This window comes from Saccoglossus kowalevskii, chromosome 20 (assembly GCF_978046115.1).
Source record: "Saccoglossus kowalevskii chromosome 20, keSacKowa6.1, whole genome shotgun sequence".
Taxonomy (NCBI): domain Eukaryota; kingdom Metazoa; phylum Hemichordata; class Enteropneusta; family Harrimaniidae; genus Saccoglossus; species Saccoglossus kowalevskii.
This window is the reverse complement of record NC_140660.1, coordinates 12,771,740-12,790,890: the sequence shown is the minus strand read 5'-3', so window position 1 is coordinate 12,790,890 and position 19,151 is coordinate 12,771,740. Positions and strand designations below refer to the sequence as shown.

Below are 19,151 nucleotides of genomic sequence, written 5' to 3'. Positions count from 1 at the left end.
GTCATTACAAATTCATTTTTTCTGGGTTTGTCAGAATTCAGAAATATTTAGTAATATGTATTTTTTTTTAAAAATATTTTTGCGCAGGAAATATTTCTAGACATTGAAGTCTCTGTTTTCTCTCCTAACTTTTGTCTCATATGCTAAATATCAGTGCATGCGAGCAAACCAGTCTCTCGTACCTAAGTGTTTACACAACTCACAATAGTCATAGCTTCATTTGCATATTTCATGGAAGCCATTGCTTCATTTGCATATTTCATGGAAGCCATTCCTTTATTTGCATATCTCACTGAAGCCATAAAACAGGATTAGATTTTTAGAAAATTTTTGCTGGAAAGACATTTCTGGTGTTTTTCATGAGTTTATTCTCTCCATTTTTTGATGAATTGAATTTAAAATATATTCATTGAATTTTATTTTCACTTGATTAATTCGTTCAGTGAAAATAATTAAATTTGAAGTTAAAATGAAGTTGGTTACAATAGCATAATTTAAAAAAACAACAATGTGTCTTTCAGTGATTTTAGTGACCAATTGCAATAAGGTCAATGTTCTGCAAGTCAGAAGGTATGTTCTGCAAGTCAGAAGACATGTTCTGCAAGTCAGAAGGCATGTTCTGAAAGTCAGAAGGTATGTTCTGAATGTCAAAAGGTATGTTCTGAAAGTCAGAAGGTATGTTCTGAAAGTCAGAAGGTATGTTCTGAAAGTCAGAAGGTATGTTCTGCAAGTCAGAAGGTATGTTCTGCAAGTCAGAAGGTATGTTCTGAACGTCAGGAGGTATGTTCTGAAAGTCAGAAGGTATGTTCTGAAAGTCAGAAGGTATGTTCTGAAAGTCAGAAGGTATGTCCTGAAAGTCAGAAGGTATGTTCTGAAAGTCAGAAGGTATGTTCTGCAAGTCAGAAGGTGTGTTCTGAATATCAGAAGGCATGTTCTGAAAGTCAGAAGGCATGTTCTGAAAGTCAGAAGGCATGTTTTGAAAGTCAGAAGGCATGTTCTGAAAGTCAGAAGGCATGTTTTGAAAGTCAGAAGGCATGTTCTGAAAGTCAGAAGGCATGTTCTGCAAGTCAGGAGGTATGTTCTGAAAGTCAGAAGGTATGTCCTGAAAGTCAGAAGGTATGTCCTGAAAGTCAGAAGGTATGTTCTGAAAGTCAGAAGGCATGTTCTGCAAGTCAGAAGGCATGTTCTGCAAGTCAGAAGGTATGTTCTGAACGTCAGGAGGTATGTTCTGAAAGTCAGAAGGGATGTTCTGAAAGTCAGAAGGCATGTTCTGAAAGTCAGAAGGGATGTTCTGAAAGTCAGAAGGCATATTCTGCAAGTCAGAAGGCATATTCTGCAAGTCAGAAGGCATGTTCTGAAAGTCAGAAGGTATGTTCTGAAAGTCAGAAGGTATGTTCTGAAAGTCAGAAGGTATGTTCTGAAAGTCAGAAGGTATGTTCTGCAAGTCAGAAGGTATGTCCTGAAAGTCAGAAGGTATGTTCTGAAAGTTAGAAGGTATGTCCTGAAAGTCAGAAGGTATGTTCTGAAAGTCAGAAGGTATGTTCTGAAAGTCAGAAGGTATGTCCTGAAAGTCAGAAGGTATGTCCTGAAAGTCAGAAGGTATGTTCTGAAAGTCAGAAGGTCAATTATTAGCATGGGAATATTACATATTTCCTGCAATTAATACAAACTCAGACCATCAAATATTTCACACAGTAACCACTGTAAAATACTTTATTTTAGCTGGAAATAATTTTCGCTGAAAAAATGTTTTGGGTGTTTTGTATGGAATTTTCACTGATTTTTGTCGAGTTGAAAGTAAAATATAGGAAAAAGGTATATTAAATGGATTTTATTTTCACTAAATCACTCCTTCAGCAAAAATAGCGAAAATTAATTCCAAGCAAAAATAAAGTATTCCACAGTATTCCACAATAAAGCGATGAAAACAACCCCGCAATGGTTAACTAGTAAACTAATTTTTGTGAAAAAAAATTAAAATTAAATAGAACTTTTGATATCATAATGCCACGGGGTAAACAACAAACAAATTTGTTTCTATGGCAACAACTACCCCAATGTTTATTAGAAATATTCTGTTTTCATATCAAAACTGACCTATAATATTGCTACATGTTCCCTTTGCCCTTAACGTTTGATACAATTTACAGTTTTCAGTTAATTTTAGACTAAAATGAATAAGTCACAGACAGGGGTTTGATTCACAATTTGCAAAAAAACAAACCATGTGAGACTATTGACGACAAATATTCTCTTTTAAAATTACAGTTAAACAAAGCCCCCCTCCCCATTAATGCTTAACTCCCCTCTCCCTTCCCATGTAAATAAAATCTAAAGGAATGTATTGGCACTGAGAAGAATACAGTATTTGTTTAATCAGCAGCGCATGCATTTTATGTAAATGACCAAGACATGTCAAAGGTCACCATATTTTAATCATTGAATATATGGTAGATACATTGGCGTTATATAGTCATATATTGTCTATAATTTCAAATTTGTGATAATATACTGTAAAATATTTTATTTTAGCTAGAATAAATTTTCGCTGAAAAGGCTTTTTGGGTGTTTTGTATGGAATTTATTTTCACTGATTTTTAATGCGTTGAATGTGAAATCGCTGGATTTTATTTTCACGCAATCATCTCATCAGCGAAAATAGCGGAAATAAATTTCAAGCGAAAATAAAGTATTCTACAGTATGTGTTACAAACATGAAACGTATTTAGGCTGATTACTCAGCTCAATTTAAAGGACGGTAGTCGTTGCGCAGCGGATGTTCGATTTTCCTATAAACAATGTTGTGTACGTCGCTATGAGTCCCATATCGAACAGAACGCGGCGCGACAACCACCCGCCCTTAAAAATGTGACAATTTTGAAAGCAAGCTAAGCTAGCTTTTAACCCTTCTCACCACCAGACTTTCCCGCCCAAATTTGTCAGCACTTTTTTCTCACATTCTTTAATATTTTGGAAATGAACCCTAATTTTGGAGCCAACAGATAAAATTTGAGTCTATTTTTAGTTTTTACCAAAAATATTTTACTATTTTTGTCCCTATCTTCCGAAGGAGAGTGCAGACTACATAATTGAAACTATTTTGTAAATTTGTGATGAAAAGACAGAATTTGTGATGAAAAGGTTGAGAGATATCACTAAAAACAGTATTGACATAAAACGTGATACAGCAAGTGAAATAAATCAAATGATAACATCAGCAGACGATAAAGAACTTTTTTAAACGCAAGTTTTAATTTTTTCTGATTTTCTGATTCTGATTTTCTGATTCTTGTGAATCACAACACAGTTTACTGTCTGAAAAAAGTCCTTGAAACATTTTATTTCAACGCCATAAGTTTAATGAATACATCAGCCACTGTCTTAATTTTCGTTTACTCATTTGTACGAATCGAACATATCTCATGAATAATTATTCAGATAATATAATGCTGAGCAACATGATTTGAAACAAACGCAATCTGAGCAAATATCGTACAGTAACTAAAACCAAATTAACTGAAAGCGAGAGGATCGTCACCTGTGCATGCGCAGGAATTGAGTCCCAATCAACGATGACAACACACGCTAAAAACACAAAGGCTCATGGGTAGACGCATGTTTGTAAACAATGACACGCTATGGCCATCTGACGCATGCGCAGGTGACGACACCCCCGCTCTAAAATGTAAAACTCACACTCTTACACGTAATCTACATGTTATACTTGATTCTGTTTTGACCTTGAAGAAGCAATTAATGTTTCTGATTTCGTACAGAAACACAATATATCTGAATGGCTAATAGACCTATTGTGCTAAATCACAATGTATCCCAGAATTAGAACTTGGATGCCAAGCTTCTGTCGTTAGGAGAAAAATTCTCCACCTACTGTGGGGTCAAATCACCAAATATGGGCATGATAAACAAAAATTAAGGCGACTTTTGGTCAACTTCGTCATTCTCAGACATTTACAAGATTCTGGTTAGAATAGTAAAAACAAGTATAATTGAAAATAGATGCCATGGAAACCGATCATCTTTATCACTGTACAAAAGCATGGAGCAGCAGCCATCTTGGGTCTGTCCATTCTGTATAGGAATGTACTGCTATTAAAAGAGGGGCGAATCTTGTTGGAGCAGCAGCCATCTTGGGTCAGACCATTCTGTATAGGAATGTAATGCTATTGCAAAGAGGGGCAAATCTTTATGAATATCTAATACTTTAACAAAGACACTGATTTCTGACCATCAGAAAAATACTAAAATATAAACAAAAAAAGTTTGAGAAATTTATCAGTCTTTGCAGCATGTCACATTTTTATCAATTCCATCAGCAACATGACATCGGTTCAGAATAAACTTGATCACAGACTCGTAACATACTTAATTGCCACCGAGCAATTACATATTCAAAAGTAAACAAAATGTTGGATTTTGATGAAGTACTCAGATCCCATGGCACACAAAAGCCAGACAATTTTTTAGAAATTTATTTACACTTTATGTACCAAGAAGAATTGGATAGATACTCGATAATTGAATATTAATGATAAGGCAAACGTCAAGGGAGTTTCTGAAACTAGGCTGCACACTAATGTACTGGAAGAACAAAATGACAGATTTGATGAAGTACTCAGACCTGCAAATAGTCTATTGCATAGTTTGAGGGACACTTGGTTATCCATTGCACAGTCCACTAAGAGACTAAAAAAAAGTGGAACATTCCATTATCTAAGTAGGAATGAGACCTGAATATGTGAGGGATGAGAGTCCATTATTCTAATAGGGATGACACCAGTATAAACTTTTCGATATTCGGATAGATGTATACATGATTTAAAATATGAAGAAACTATTCTGGGACATTCCATTACACTGACAGGGGTGAGGTATCACCAGTGCAATGTCTCAGCAAGGTGTGACTTCAGACTAATTCGCTTAATAAACTCGTAGCTGACGCAGATCATGAAACTCGTTGGCACGGTAGCCACGTATCGCGCTGTCAGTCCTTTTGTCAAGCCTTTCATCCCATCTTCTTTGATCAGTTCGTTGAAGGTCTCGATAATAGAAGTGCCGCCCGATACCTGAAAATATTGAATAATACTGAATTAATAATATGATTATTGAATTGTCAGTAAGATAAGGAGTAATATTGTACAAATGTCTGTGAGTTAGGAGGTTTTATCAAGATGGAATTAAAAATTTGTCTTTTGTCAGTATGTATACCAGTTTTAAAAATGAGTGAAAAATAACTCACAGCAAAAAAATTTAAACAAAATTTTACCACAACACAATATTTTTTTTCGACTTGAATCCAGAAACAAATTTTTTATTTTTTTCTTATGTGTAATAGAATTTTTCAACAAAGGAAGAGGGAAAGTTCTGTTGCAAAATTATGAACCACACAATGTGGCGTTGTATGGAAAATTAACAAAATAATGTCCCGTTTAATGTCTGAACATTCCTTCAGAAGATTGGGACAAAAATTTCCAAATATTTTCAGTAAAAACTGAAAATTGACTTAAATGTTGGCTCCAAAATTATTGAAGAATATAAGAAAAAAAAGCTGAAAATTTGGGAGGGAAAATCTAGTGAAAAGGTTAATTACAGAACAGACAAACTTCCACAAATTTTATCAGTCAGTGAAAATTGCAAAACTTTTGTAGCAGTGAAAATTTTACAACACAATGTCAGCAACTTTAGGAAATTTGTCTTCAAGAATGACATCAAATCAACAAATCAGAAAATTCTTAACAGCAAAAATTAAACAGTTTACAGAATTAATTCTTTGATCACCAAAGTCTACTTTTGTCACCTATCAGAATTTTTTTTACATATTTTTTTCTATACTCTTAATAATTTTGATAAAGGGTTGTAGTTCAAAAGAAATTATTTCAATCTGGCCCAAAATGAACACAGAAAAACTTTCAAAAAACAAAAAAAATGTACAAAATCTCCCATTCAAATTTGGGTTGGGAAAGTACAGCATTCAAAGGATCAACCTTTTCACCACCAGTTCCCTCTTTCTATTGCAAATTCAAAAAAATAGTTCTGTTTATAGTCTGCACTTTCCACAAGATGACTGGGACAAAAAAAGCTAATTTTTTTGGAGTAAAAACTGAAAATTGACCTGAATTTTGTCGGTTGGCTTCAAAATTAGGGTTTATTTCCAGAAATATTAAAGAATATAAGAAAAAAATTGGCGAGAAAGTCTGGTGGTGAAAAATTTAATGAACAGAAGATATTGTTTTTAAAAAAGCAAGTGAAGACAAGGTGTCAATGGTGAGATCACACAATAATATAAAATTTCAGTAAGATAGGGGAACTTCCAAAATGTAATTTTTACTGAATTGTTCCTGACCTTTCATATCCAAGTTTACTACTGACAGACGAAACAAAGATTATGCAAATTTATTTTGTGAAAAATTACAACAGTTGATTTTGGCATTGAAACTCCCAAATAAATTATATACAATGTACTTGTCTCTTGTTTTCCACATAGTTATGGTCCCAACATGAAAAAGTGTGCAACTATAACAGTTTAAAGGTTTTAAAAAGATTTGAAATGTCTGGCAATCCTGTAAACTTGTTAGAAGAGTTAGGGGTGCTTCACTTGTGTATAAGAGTTACATTGTAGAGTGTGCTCAGAAATGTGGCAAAGTTAGGGGTGCTTTCACACACAAAATAAAGTGAGGAGAAATTAATATCAAATAAAAATTTGTTTGGTATTCATTGTTTGTTTATTTGGTATTGTGTGTTTGTTTGGTATTTCTTTATTGTGTGTTTGTGGAATTTATTGCTTCTTTGGTATTGTTTATTTGGTATTTATTGCATGTTTGTTTAGTATTTATTGTGTGTTTGTTTGGTATTTATTGTTTGTTTGTTTGATATTTATTGTTTGTCTGTTTGGTATTTATTGTGTGTTTGTTTGGTATTTATTGTTTGTTTGGTATTTATTGTGTGTTTGTTTGGTATTTATTGCGTGTTTGTTTAGTATTTATTGTGTGTTTGTTTGGTATTTATTGTGTGTTTGTTTGGTATTGTGTGTTTGTTTGGTATTAATTGTGTGTTTGTTTGGTATTTATTGTGTGTTTGTTTGGTATTTATATGTACAAGCCCAATATCATGGTGTTGAAGCAAACCAGATATGTTGCATACATGTGTATTAGTTCCCACATTGCAAGTACAAGTTATAGACTGAACAGAAATGCATTTTATTAGCAAGATATTTATGGGCACTTGAATGGATAATGTAAGGTGTGAAAATAGCAGCCATTTCACAGGCACTTTAATAAAGCTATTTCAGCAAAGCTCTTGAATAAACCTACGTAACCTAAAATGTATAACTATAGTCTCTATACCGGTATGTACTATAGTCTCCCTAGCTATGGAATGACTAATTAGCATATCTGTTTTAGTCTCCCAAGCTTTATGTACATAGAATGATTAATTAGCATATCTGATATAGTCTCCCTAGCTTTATGTCTATAAAATAACTAACTAGCATATCTGATAGTCTCCCTAGCTTTATGTATATGGATGACTAATTAGCATATCTGTTATAGTCTCCCTAGCTTTATGTCCATGGAATGATTAATTAGCATATCTGATAGTCTCCCTAGCTTTATGTATATGGAATGACTAATTAGCATATCTGATGTAGTTTCCCTAGCTTTATGTCTATAGAATAACTAACAAGCATATCTGATATCGCCTCCCTGGCTGTATGTATATGGAATGACTAATTAGCATATATAATATAGCCTCCCTAGCTTTATGTCTATGGAATGACTAATTAGCATATATGATAGTCTCCCTAGCTTTATGTCTATGGAATGATTAATTAGCATATCTGATATAGTCTCCTGAGCTTTACGTATATGGAATGACTAATTAGCATATCTAATATAGCCTCCCTAGTTTTATGTATATGGATGACTAATTAGCATATCTGATATAGTCTCCCTAGCTTTATGTATATGCAATGGGTAATTAGCATATTGGATATAGTATCCCAAGCCCTATGTCTATGCAACAGCTTATTACCAGATCCAGTTTTTGAAACAAGAAAAAATATACCAAAGTTATTAGTTTATGAAAAACAATCACAACATTCTCAAGGCAATTTGATCCAAATTAAAATTTCTATTACTAGGCATATACAATGCATTATGGGAGAAAATCTCCCATTGAATGATTGTATATAATTTTTAACTTTTTATTTAATTTTTAATAGCATAATTTGAATTTAAATAAATTATTTAAAAATAGAAAGCAGTGCAAAATGAATATTAATCCCATTGTCTAGTAACCCAAATTTTGATTTTCGGTATGCTTAGGGTACTGAAAACACAAGCCAAATGTTTTCAATCGGGAATCCCACATTTGGAAAACCCTGCCCAATTGTTGAAAAGAGTACACCCACAATGCAACACATGTGAAAGCCTGGCTAAGTTGGGTATAATTATGAAACTGAGTACACTTAACTTCAGCAAAATTCTTAAAATGGCCGCCTGAGTCTACTAACAATTACTCCTAGATTGCCACAAATTTCAGTCCCCAAGTTTCAACTTACAATTTGTCTACCACTCCCTTTCTTGCAACAGGTGAGATTTCAGACTAACTCGTTTTATGAACTCATAGCTAACTGTTAACATAAAACTAGTCGGTATTGTCGACAAATATCTTGCAGTCAGGCCTTTGGTCAGCCCTTTAAGACCCTCCTCTTTTAGAAGCTGTACAAATGTCTGTATGATTGTACTGCCACCAGTCACCTGGAGAAAAATAATTCAAAGTAACGGAACACTTTATTCTTGTGATTTTTATTATCCTCGCTGTTTTATTGCATTATTTTGCTCAATGTTTAGTAATGTTCTTATGAAAATGACAATGTTGCAAGAGAAACCAATTCAGAGAGACAATGTTTTATTGCATTTTTTGCACAATGTTTAGTAATGTTCTTATGAACATGATGTTGCAAAAGAATGTAATGTTCTTATGAATATGACAATGTTGCAAGAGAAACCAATTGGTTGGTTGTTGGTTAATGTTCAAAATTTAATGAATGTATTGCCTACATTGTTCGCATTCATTTGCTTATCCAAGAAAATGTTCAGCAGGCATCGCTGGCAAATGATTCAAAGCAGGCAAGTTGTCACCTGCATATGCACCAGACGGGCGTGTGTGATTGCTTAAAAACAAGTATCTACCCATGAGCCTTTGCATTTTTAGCATGCATTATTATCGTCCCTCTCTGCCTCATAAATTGTTCGCAGATGACAACCCCTTCTACTTTAAGACTACTACCAAACATTGAACAAAAATATTGGTTTTGCACCAAAGAAAAATCTGTGGAGTATTTTGATTTCTGTCATTTAGTTTTGTAACTTTGACCAAAATAAAATTTTTTTTTTTACAACAATGAAGGTACATTTCACAACATTTTAAATTTGACCAGACTTGTACCCAGAATGCACTAGAAACTTGTACCCAGAATGCACCAGAGACTTGTACCAAGAATGCACCTGATACTTATACCCAGAACGCACCTGATACTTGTACCCAGAATGCACCTGATACTTGCACTCAGAATGCACCAGTCTTGTACCGAGAATGCACCTGATACTTGCATCCAGAATGCACCTGATACATGTACCCAGAATGCACCAGTCGTTTACCCAGAATGCACCAGTCTTTTCCCCAGAATGCACCTGATACTTGCGCTCAGAATGCACCTGATACTTGTATCGAGAATGCACCTGATACTTGTATCGAGAATGCACCTGATACTTGTACCGAGAATGCACCTGATACTTGTATCGAGAAGGCACCTGATACTTGCATCCAGAATGCACCTGATACTTGCACCCAGAATGCACCTGATACTTGCACCCAGAATGCACCAGACTTGTACCCAGAATGCACCTGATACTTGCACCCAGAAAGCACCAGACTTGTACCCAGAATGCACCTGATACTTGCACCCAGAATGCCCATAGCGTGTGACTTGCATGAAGAAGTCTATATGATATTGATGTACTATGGTGTACTGCATACATTTTGTGACATAAGGAAGTATGGAGAACAGCTTTGTCACCTAAAGTATAGTCCAAGGATAACTTAACATTTACCTCACTTTAAGCAGGCTTTAAAAGCTAACCTAACTTTTATAGCTACTCCAGTACAGTCCAAGTAAAACTCAACATTCAGCTAGCTGTCTGTCAGCTTAAACTTTTCACCACTAGTTCCTTTTTTTCATCACAAATTCACAAAATAGTCCCGTTTAAATAATCTGCATTTTTTTTAAGAACATTTGGATGAAAGTAATTTTTTAGAGTAAAAACTGAGAATTGACTCAAATTTTGTCTGCTGGCTCTAAAAATAGGATTCATTTCCAAAAATATTGAAGAATATATGTATGAAAAAAATAGCCCGATTCGCAGATACTGACATGACAATAATTTTTTACCGGCTATATGTCTTTGATCATAATTTGGGAAAAATATGTATAAACAAAAAATTATGCGAGTTTTACTCTGTGAATACCAGCAACAGTTGACATTGACACCCGAAGGGGTCAAACAAAGATGGCCGCCTTACCTGTAACCTGGTTCTGATTATATCCATAGGGTTGGTAAGCGTGGCGGATGTCATGCCAGCAGCGGGGCCCGCCACAGCTTGTAGTGCTATAAATGGCACACCAGATGGAGCAATCGATACCAATTGTTCTGAAACGATAAATTAGATTTTATTTTCGTGAATTAAAGCGGGGGGAGTTGTCACATGCGCATGCATGACCATAGCGTGTCATTGATTACTAACAAGCGTCTACCCATGAGCCTTTGTGTTTTTAGCGCATGTTGTTATCGTCGATTGGGACTCACTTCCTGCGCGTGCGCAGGTGTCACCCCTCCTGCTTTAACCTATTTACCCAAATTTTGCTGCACTGTTTTTCCTACATGTGTATATTCTTCAATATTTCTGAAAATGAACCATAAGTTTGGAGCTACATGTAGCAGACAAATTTTGAGTCAATTTTCAGTTTTTATTCCAAAAATTTGGCTATCTTTGTCCCAATCTTCTGAAGGAAAGTGCAGACTGCACTGTATAAATGGGACTATTTTATGAATTTGGGATGAAAAGAGGTTGTGAAAAAGTCAATAGAAATCTAAAACTACTTGAAATACTGTAAACCAGTGGTTTTCTACAAAAAAACTGCAAGAGGGAGCACTACAGAGCCACCAAGTAGGGAAGATAGGGTTCTCCCTACAGAGGTGTGGAGTTTTTGATGATTCTAGATTAAAATGGAGCATTCTATGGCTTCCCTGGGGCCAAAAATTACTATCAGACACGTCACAGTTAAAGACTGTGGCCACATGTGATCCCTGGTCAATCAGAATTTCATGGTTGCCAGAGGATCTGCTCCCCCAGGGTAAAGTGGCACATGGCCATGGCATGAGGGCACTGCGCTCCTATATAATTTCTGGTAAACCACTTAAGTTTTGCTGCTCGGAATTAGACAATTTGGAATTAAAATTTAGGAAGACAAGTTGAAGACATCCTATTTGCTGACTTGCAAAATTCACAAAATTTTTCTCATAAAATTAAAACTTCAGACAAATTTGACTGCTACACAATTTCTTTATTTTACTGACTTGTAAAAAATTATTGTGAAATTAAAGCAGTTATAGGCGGAGAAAAAAAATATCTCTGTTTCTTGTTGTTTTTTTTCTTCCCAAAATGCGCTTGTACTCGCACTTGTCTCAAATTTCCCCCATTTTAGCTCAGTATTCAAAAAAAAAAAAAACGCCCCGCCTAATTTTAAAATTTCCATGAAAGGAGAAACAGAGAATTTTTTTTTCCTGGCCTTACAGTTAGTACATGTAGGCTACACCAAACGATTGTTTAGTTCATAGACGTACATGTATATCTGGAAAATTGAATAGGCCCAATATAATTTTCGCTGAAGGAATGATTCAGTGAAAATAAAATCCAGCGAATACGGTATACCTTTTTTTCTTTATTTTACATTCAACATTCAGCAAAAATAAATTCCACACAAAACACCCCAAAAATCTTTTCAACGAAAATTAATTCCAGCTAAAATAAAATATTTCACAGTAATACGATGGATGGCCAGGTAAAAATAGCTCTCTTCAACACAGTAACACGAGTGATTAGGGGAGCTGCGCTATTAAAAAAACCTAATCAAAATCTGCGCCTGAAACATTTTTTTTTTTAATTTTGCATACCGGTAAGTAAGGTGCACCACATACAGTATAACAGAGAATTGTTAGTTTTCTGTTTCGGATGTTTTGTTGATCCAAACAACATTTAATGTATTTATTTGAATGTATAATACGTATAATTATTAGAAAAGTAAAGGAGAAAATGAGCACTGAAAAAACTATTTTAAGTGAAAATAAGTTTATTCAGAAATGTATAATAAATTCTAAATGTTGAACAATATGCTGTTATGGTATAAAACCTAGTGAATATCCCCATAACATCAAACCCACTAAAACAAGGTTCTTCATAGTACTAGATGTATATACCATCACAAAACATGTACCCCGGTACCTCAGTATTTATAGCCAAGCTTTACACTGTGCATGCCACATCAAACAGCAGTATTTTTAAACTACTAAGTCACAAATCAGGGAGTATAGCACCAAGAGCCAAATGATTTCCAAGACTTTTTCAGACCTTTACCCAAACTTTCTTGCATTTTTCCAAGACATTTTTAACCTTAATTCAGGCCAACATCATCACCAAAGCTCATCAAAGTTCTGAGGATATGGTAGTTCCCTGAAGAAAACGTGCCTTTCTAAAACAAATTAATAACTATGAAGAAATTTAAAGACTTCTCAAAGATTTTTATTATTTTTCCTGTAATTTAGAGACAACCCAAAGACTTTCCAGACCTCAAAAAATCCAAAGACTTTCAAAGAATTTTCCCAACGCTATGGACCCTGTAAATTAATTCACCTTTTCACAACTGAATGTTTTCTCATGTACAAAACATGTACCTCAGTATTTATAGCCAAGCTTTACACTATGCAGTATTTTTAAACCATAAAGCCACAAATCAATTCACCTTTTCACAATTGAATGTTTTCTCTATTAGAAAACAATTGCTAGTCAAAAAATATCAAATGGTATACAAGCTTAAAGTGAGAGGGTCGTCACCTGCGCACGAGCGGGAATGGAGTCCCAAGCGACGATAACAACACACGCTGAAAACGCAAAGGCTCATGGGTAGACGCTTGTTTGTAAACAATGACACGCTATGGCCATCTGACGCATGTGCAGGTGACGACTCGCCCGCTTTAAGCTATTAAGTTTTGTGAATTTTTGACTTGTCAAATGGTAAGCAAAGGTGACTAGCTCTTTTCTTTTTATACTGTAAAATACTTTATTTTAGCTGGAATTAATTTTCGCTGAAATTTTGGATGATATTCATAGATTTTATTTTCACTGATTTTTGATGAGTTGAATGTAAAATATAGGGAAAAAGGTACATTCGCTGGATTTTATTTTCACTGAATCATTCTAACAGCAAAAATAGCGAAAATAAAGTATTTTACAGCATATTTCAAGGAAAATATTTTCTCTCATACACATGTATATAGTATTTTTTGTTTGAATATTTACTAGTGGTGCCACACTATTGGTCAGAATGCTTATTTGCGATGAGCTGCTGCCATGCTATTGGTCAGACTGCTTTTTTGCGATGAGCTGCTGCCATGCTATTGGTCAGACTACTTTTTTGAGATGAGCTGCTGCCACGCTATTGGTTAGAATGCCGTGTTGAGATGAGCTGCTGCCATGCTATTGGTCAGACTACTTTTTTGCGATGAGCTGCTGCCACGCTATTGGTCAGACTACTTTTTTGAGATGAGCTGCTGCCACGCTATTAGTTAGAATGCCGTGTTGAGATGAGCTGCTGCCATGCTATTGGTCAGACTACTTTTTTGAGATGAGCTGCTGCCACGCTATTGGTTAGAATGCCGTGTTGAGATGAGCTGCTGCCATGCTATTGGTCAGACTACTTTTTTGAGATGAGCTGCTGCCACGCTATTGGTAAGAATGCTTTTTTGAGATGAGCTGCTACCACGCTATTGGTCAGAATGCTTTTTTGAGATGAGCTGGTGCCATGCTATTGGTAAGAATGCTTTTTTTGAGATGAGCTGGTGCCATGCTATTGGTCAGAATGCTTTTTTGAAATGCGCTGCTGCCATACTATTGGTCAGAATGCTTTTTTGAGATGAGCTGCTGTCATGCTATTGATCAGAATGCTTTTTTGAGATGAGCTGCTGCCATGCTATTGGTCAGAATGCTTTTTTGACATGAGCTGCTGCCATACTATTGGTCAGACTGCTTTTTTGAGATGAACTGCTGCCACGCTATTGGTCAGAATGCTTTTTTGAGATGAGCTGCTGCCACGCTATTGGTCAGACTGCTTTTTTGAGATGAGCTGCTGCCACGCTATTGGTCAGAATGTATTTTGATATGAGCTGCTGTCATGATATTGGTCAGATTGCTTATTTGCGATGAGCTGCTGCCATGCTATTTGTCAGAATGCTTTTTTGAGATGAGCTGCTGCCATGCTATTGGTAAGAATGCTTTTTTGAGATGAGCTGCTGCCATGCTATTGGTCAGAATGCTTTTTTGAGATGAGCTGCTGCCATGCTATTGGTCAGAATGCTTTTTTGAGATGAGCTGCTGCCATGCTATTGGTCAGAATGCTTTTTTGAGATGAGCTGCTGCCATGCTATTGGTCAGAATGCTTTTTTGAGATGAGCTGCTGCCATGCTATTGGTCAGAATGCTTTTTTGAGATGAGCTGCTGCCATGCTATTGGTCAGAATGCTTTTTTGAGATGAGCTGCTGCCACGCTATTGGTCAGAATGCATTTTTGAGATGAGCTGCTGCCACGCTATTGGTCAGAATGCATTTTTGAGATGAGCTGCTGCCATGCTATTGGTCAGAATGCTTTTTTGAGATGAGCTGCTGCCATGCTAATGCTCAGAATGCTTTTTTGAGATGAGCTGCTGCCATGCTATTGGTCAGAATGCTTTTTTGACATGAGCTGCTGCCATGCTATTGGTTAGAATGCTTTCTTGAGATGAGCTGCTGCCACGCTATTGGTCAGAATGCTTTTTTGACATGAGCTGCTGCCATGCTATTGGTTAGAATGCTTTCTTGAGATGAGCTGCTGCCACGCTATTGGTCAGAATGCTTTTTTGAGATGAGCTGCTATTATGCTATTGGTCAGAATGCTTGTGAAACTCTTATTAATTAGGAATGAAAATTTAATTACAAAATAATTTCACAATTCATCTTGATTTGGGACAGGTACTAGTACGTTAGTATTTGGGACAGGTCGATGACCAGTTGACTTAAAAGTTTTTTAATTTCTACTCAACTTAAAGTGCCTATGAATCTCATCAAAGTTAAAGTGCGCCACCAAATGCCAAAATATGAGAGGAAGCCATATTCTTGAACTGTACTTATATAACATTGCGCCATTCAACATACTTTTAAACGATATACCTTTTTAGGTCGTTTTTTTTTGTTTGGTGATTGGTGTTGAATTTACACCTCTGTTACCTTTACTTGCAGTTTAATTTGCGTAATAATTTATGGAAATATAAATCCGAGCTTGGGCTGTCAATGTGTTTCCACCAAGTAAATTTATAATATTATAATTCATAATTATGGCAATCATGCTAACTCGAATCACTCTCAATTTGTCTGTATATGTGTCGCTCTCAATCATTTTTGTTATCCAATCAAACGCCGCCATTCACACGCTTGTCCTCGTTGTGGACAACAGAATGTCAATTCATTTCCACGCGACTGTTGTTTATTTAGTAACTGTGATTTGTCGTTTTTTAAAAATTATTTCTCTATTTTATTGATCACTATAGTTAAATGTTTAAAATGTTAAAATATGTTCTCTTTTTATTTTAATTTTAAATGTTTTTTTTCTTTACTTAGACAATCGATGAAATAAAACAGTGTAGTGACGTGCCTTGTATTAAATTCTGTGTTTCCTACATGTACCTATTTTCCCGTTAAAAGTTTATTTTATGCAAATGAACCCAAAATAATTTAATTCTATGCAAATTAGCTGTGTTCATTCCACGAATGTATTTCCCTCTATGCAAATGAACATAAAATTATTTAATTCTATGCAAATTAGATGTGGTCATTCCACCAATGTATTTTCTTCTATGCAAATGAACATAAAATTATTTAATTCTATGCAAATTAGATGTGGTTATTCCACCAATGTATTTTCTTCTATGCAAATGAACATAAAATTATTTAATTCTATGCAAATTAGATGTGGTCATTCCACCAATGTATTTTCTTCTATGCAAATGAACATAAAATTATTTAATTCTATGCAAATTAGATGTGGTCATTCCACCAATGCAGTGAATGACTAACACTTTGTTGTATTAGAGAAATGTATTTTAAAAACTAACTTATGTCATTTTTCATATCTGTAATCATGGTTATGTTCTCACCAAAACCTAGTACAACTCATTGGAAAAAAACAAAATAATATAAAATGAAAATCCTTCCCTACCTACTGAGTACTTAGACTGTAAACAATAAATTTGTTATATTTTAGCTGATTTAATGCAGTGACGTATGCGTTCATCGGATTCCATACCCACTTATTTTTTAATCTCAGAAAGAGTCCATGTACTCACCATAGCTACAGTATTTGAATATGAAGAGGTCAATTTATTATAAAGATCTCACTGAATATTTTAATTGGGAATTGGTTAGAAGATATACGAGACCTTTAAGTGAACAGGACATGACGTGATGACCACCACACTTTACATTTATGTTCATATCATAGAATTCACAGTATCTACACTTTTTCTGATTATCTGGATTGTGATGGCCACATTTTCAGCCTACTGTACCCTCATATTTGAACAGGAAGGGGTCAATTTATTATAAAGATCTCACTGAATATTTTAATTAGGAAATGGTTAACAGATAGGGGATAGTGTTATTTAAAAGGTGGTGGTCGTAAAAATTCAAATTTCATGTTAACAAACGCTGTATTTACACACGTTGTGTACGTAGCTGCATGTATGAGACCCTACGTGAACAGGACGTACCATGATGACCACTGCACTTTAAATTTATGTTCATACAATGTATCACAGCATTCACCATAGCTACTTTTTTTTTGATTCTCTAGATTGTGATGGTCACATTTTCCTTACTGTACCTTCATATTTGGTTCCCATTTAGAATAAAGATCGCACTGAATATTTTCATTTTTTTAATTGGTTAGCAAATAGGGGATGGTGTAATTTAAAGTGCAGTGGTTGTCATGCAGCGTTTTCGAATTTTGTGTAAACAATGTATTTTTATACACGTCACTATGAATCCCATATTGAACTAGAAGTGACACAATGTGACGTGATGAACACCGCCCTTTAAAAGTATGTTCATATCACAGCATTCACAATAACTACATAGTTTCTGATTTTCTGGATTGTGATGGCCACATTTCGCTTACTGTACAGGAAGTGGTCAATTTATGATAAAGATCTCACTGAATATTTTATATATTTAAATATTTTCCATTACACACTGATGCATTCAGTTTAACTCGGGGTTTCAAATGCCAAACCAAGCTGAAATACATGTACAACTAAAATATAACTTCTTTACATGGTACAGACACCTATACACTTACATGTAGTTCTAGTTTTTGTTACTATGCTTTAACTATGTAATGTTATTGATCACTGACCGTAAATGATGCATATTGAGGCACTTTAAATTTGTGGGAAAATCAGTGTTTATCAACACACAAAAATTGCACATCATGCGATGATCATCGCCGTTTATTAATATTCGACAAGAATATACTCACGCCAATAAAAGTGATAAAATGGCCACCATAATGCACTGTTAGGAATAAACGTCAGTAGAGATGCCAGATATCCTCGGTAGAACCCAGGAACTCCTTCCTGTACCCAGATAGTTTGAATCACACCAAATGTCTTCTTGACTGGCGACACACCGGCAATCACTCGTCCATCTCCCGTCTGCCCCTGCATCATCAAAAGCTGCGAGACCACATCGCACGGCACTGTTATACTCTGTGCAATCAGAGATGCTGCGCCGCCCGCCACAAACGACCGTGTAAAATTACTACAGTGTGCAAGTTTTGTTCGGGTCAGCTCGTATGTTGTAATGTAACATTGACCAGAAAACACTGTAAATGCATTGACCATGAAACCTCGGTACAGACCACGCATACCTTCATAGCGAATTATTTTTTTAAAAGCGTCCCACGTGCCTTTATAAAACGTGTCATGTTTTTGAACTTGAAGACGTGTCTTCACAAGAATTGTAGGGTAAATACCTGCACGAATTCCCATCATTATCGAAAATCCGAATCCATAAAATTTCCTTTTGTCCATGTCGTCCCATTCTATAATTTTAGCTTCCCGCGGCGGAGATGTCATGATTGTGATAGTTTCACTTCAACTACGTGCAATTACAACCACTGTTCTGATCGCGAATGAGTTTCTACAAGTAGAAATTTCAAAACGACTAATAGTAACTTGGAAGCGGTGCACGAAGAAAGTTTGCTCCATTCATTTGCACGGACAAGTGATTGTTGTTGTTTTACCGTACGGTTACGTAATCGTGCTTGTAACCCTACTTGTCTCAAACCATAACACACAAAGCGCAGACTGGTGGTTTATTAAAAATATTCCTCGTTCATAAGATGTATGTACAAATTTGTGAATATGCTTCCGGGTTTGTCAAATCGTCAACGTACAATAAAAACGTGGAGTTACAAATATCATGCGATACCAGGTCGGGGATATCGGTGGCGCGATCGTTCAGTTGGCAATACTCGCCTTTTCTTGTTAAAGTTGTTTTGCGACGTCTGTATACATTGTACTTTCCGTGGACTGTCGTATTCGTCTATCTCAACTAACCATTGTACGGACAGTTACAATTAATTCTCGTATTCCATGGCTTGACCAGAAATCAGAACAAACACGACCTCCATCTTCCAAAAGGCTCTGAACTACGCAGGCGCGTCGTGACCTTTAAAAATGGAAAGGTCAGGCAGTCACGCACGCCCATTAC

General features: G+C 35.5%; 1 protein-coding gene across 2 annotated transcripts; it reads right to left on the bottom strand.

Annotated features, from left to right (window-relative positions):
- Nucleotides 1–2,387: 2,387 nt before the first annotated feature.
- Nucleotides 2,388–19,093, bottom strand: LOC100374466 (solute carrier family 25 member 44-like). 2 transcript variants are annotated; one of them, XM_078008472.2, is made up of 4 exons: nt 17,917–19,093; nt 10,600–10,727; nt 8,576–8,774; nt 4,956–5,084 (listed from the first exon to the last, which is right to left on the bottom strand). In XM_078008472.2, exons 1-3 carry the CDS (start codon nt 18,512–18,514, stop codon nt 8,583–8,585), a joined length of 918 nt encoding a protein of 305 aa, XP_077864598.1. In that variant the 5' UTR covers nt 18,515–19,093; the 3' UTR covers nt 4,956–5,084; nt 8,576–8,582. The 2 variants fall into 2 exon arrangements, with proteins under 2 accessions (XP_006815419.1, XP_077864598.1); XM_006815356.3 differs by lacking the exon at nt 8,576–8,774 and having other exon boundaries at nt 2,388–5,084.
- Between the last annotated feature and the right edge of the window lie 58 nt (nt 19,094–19,151).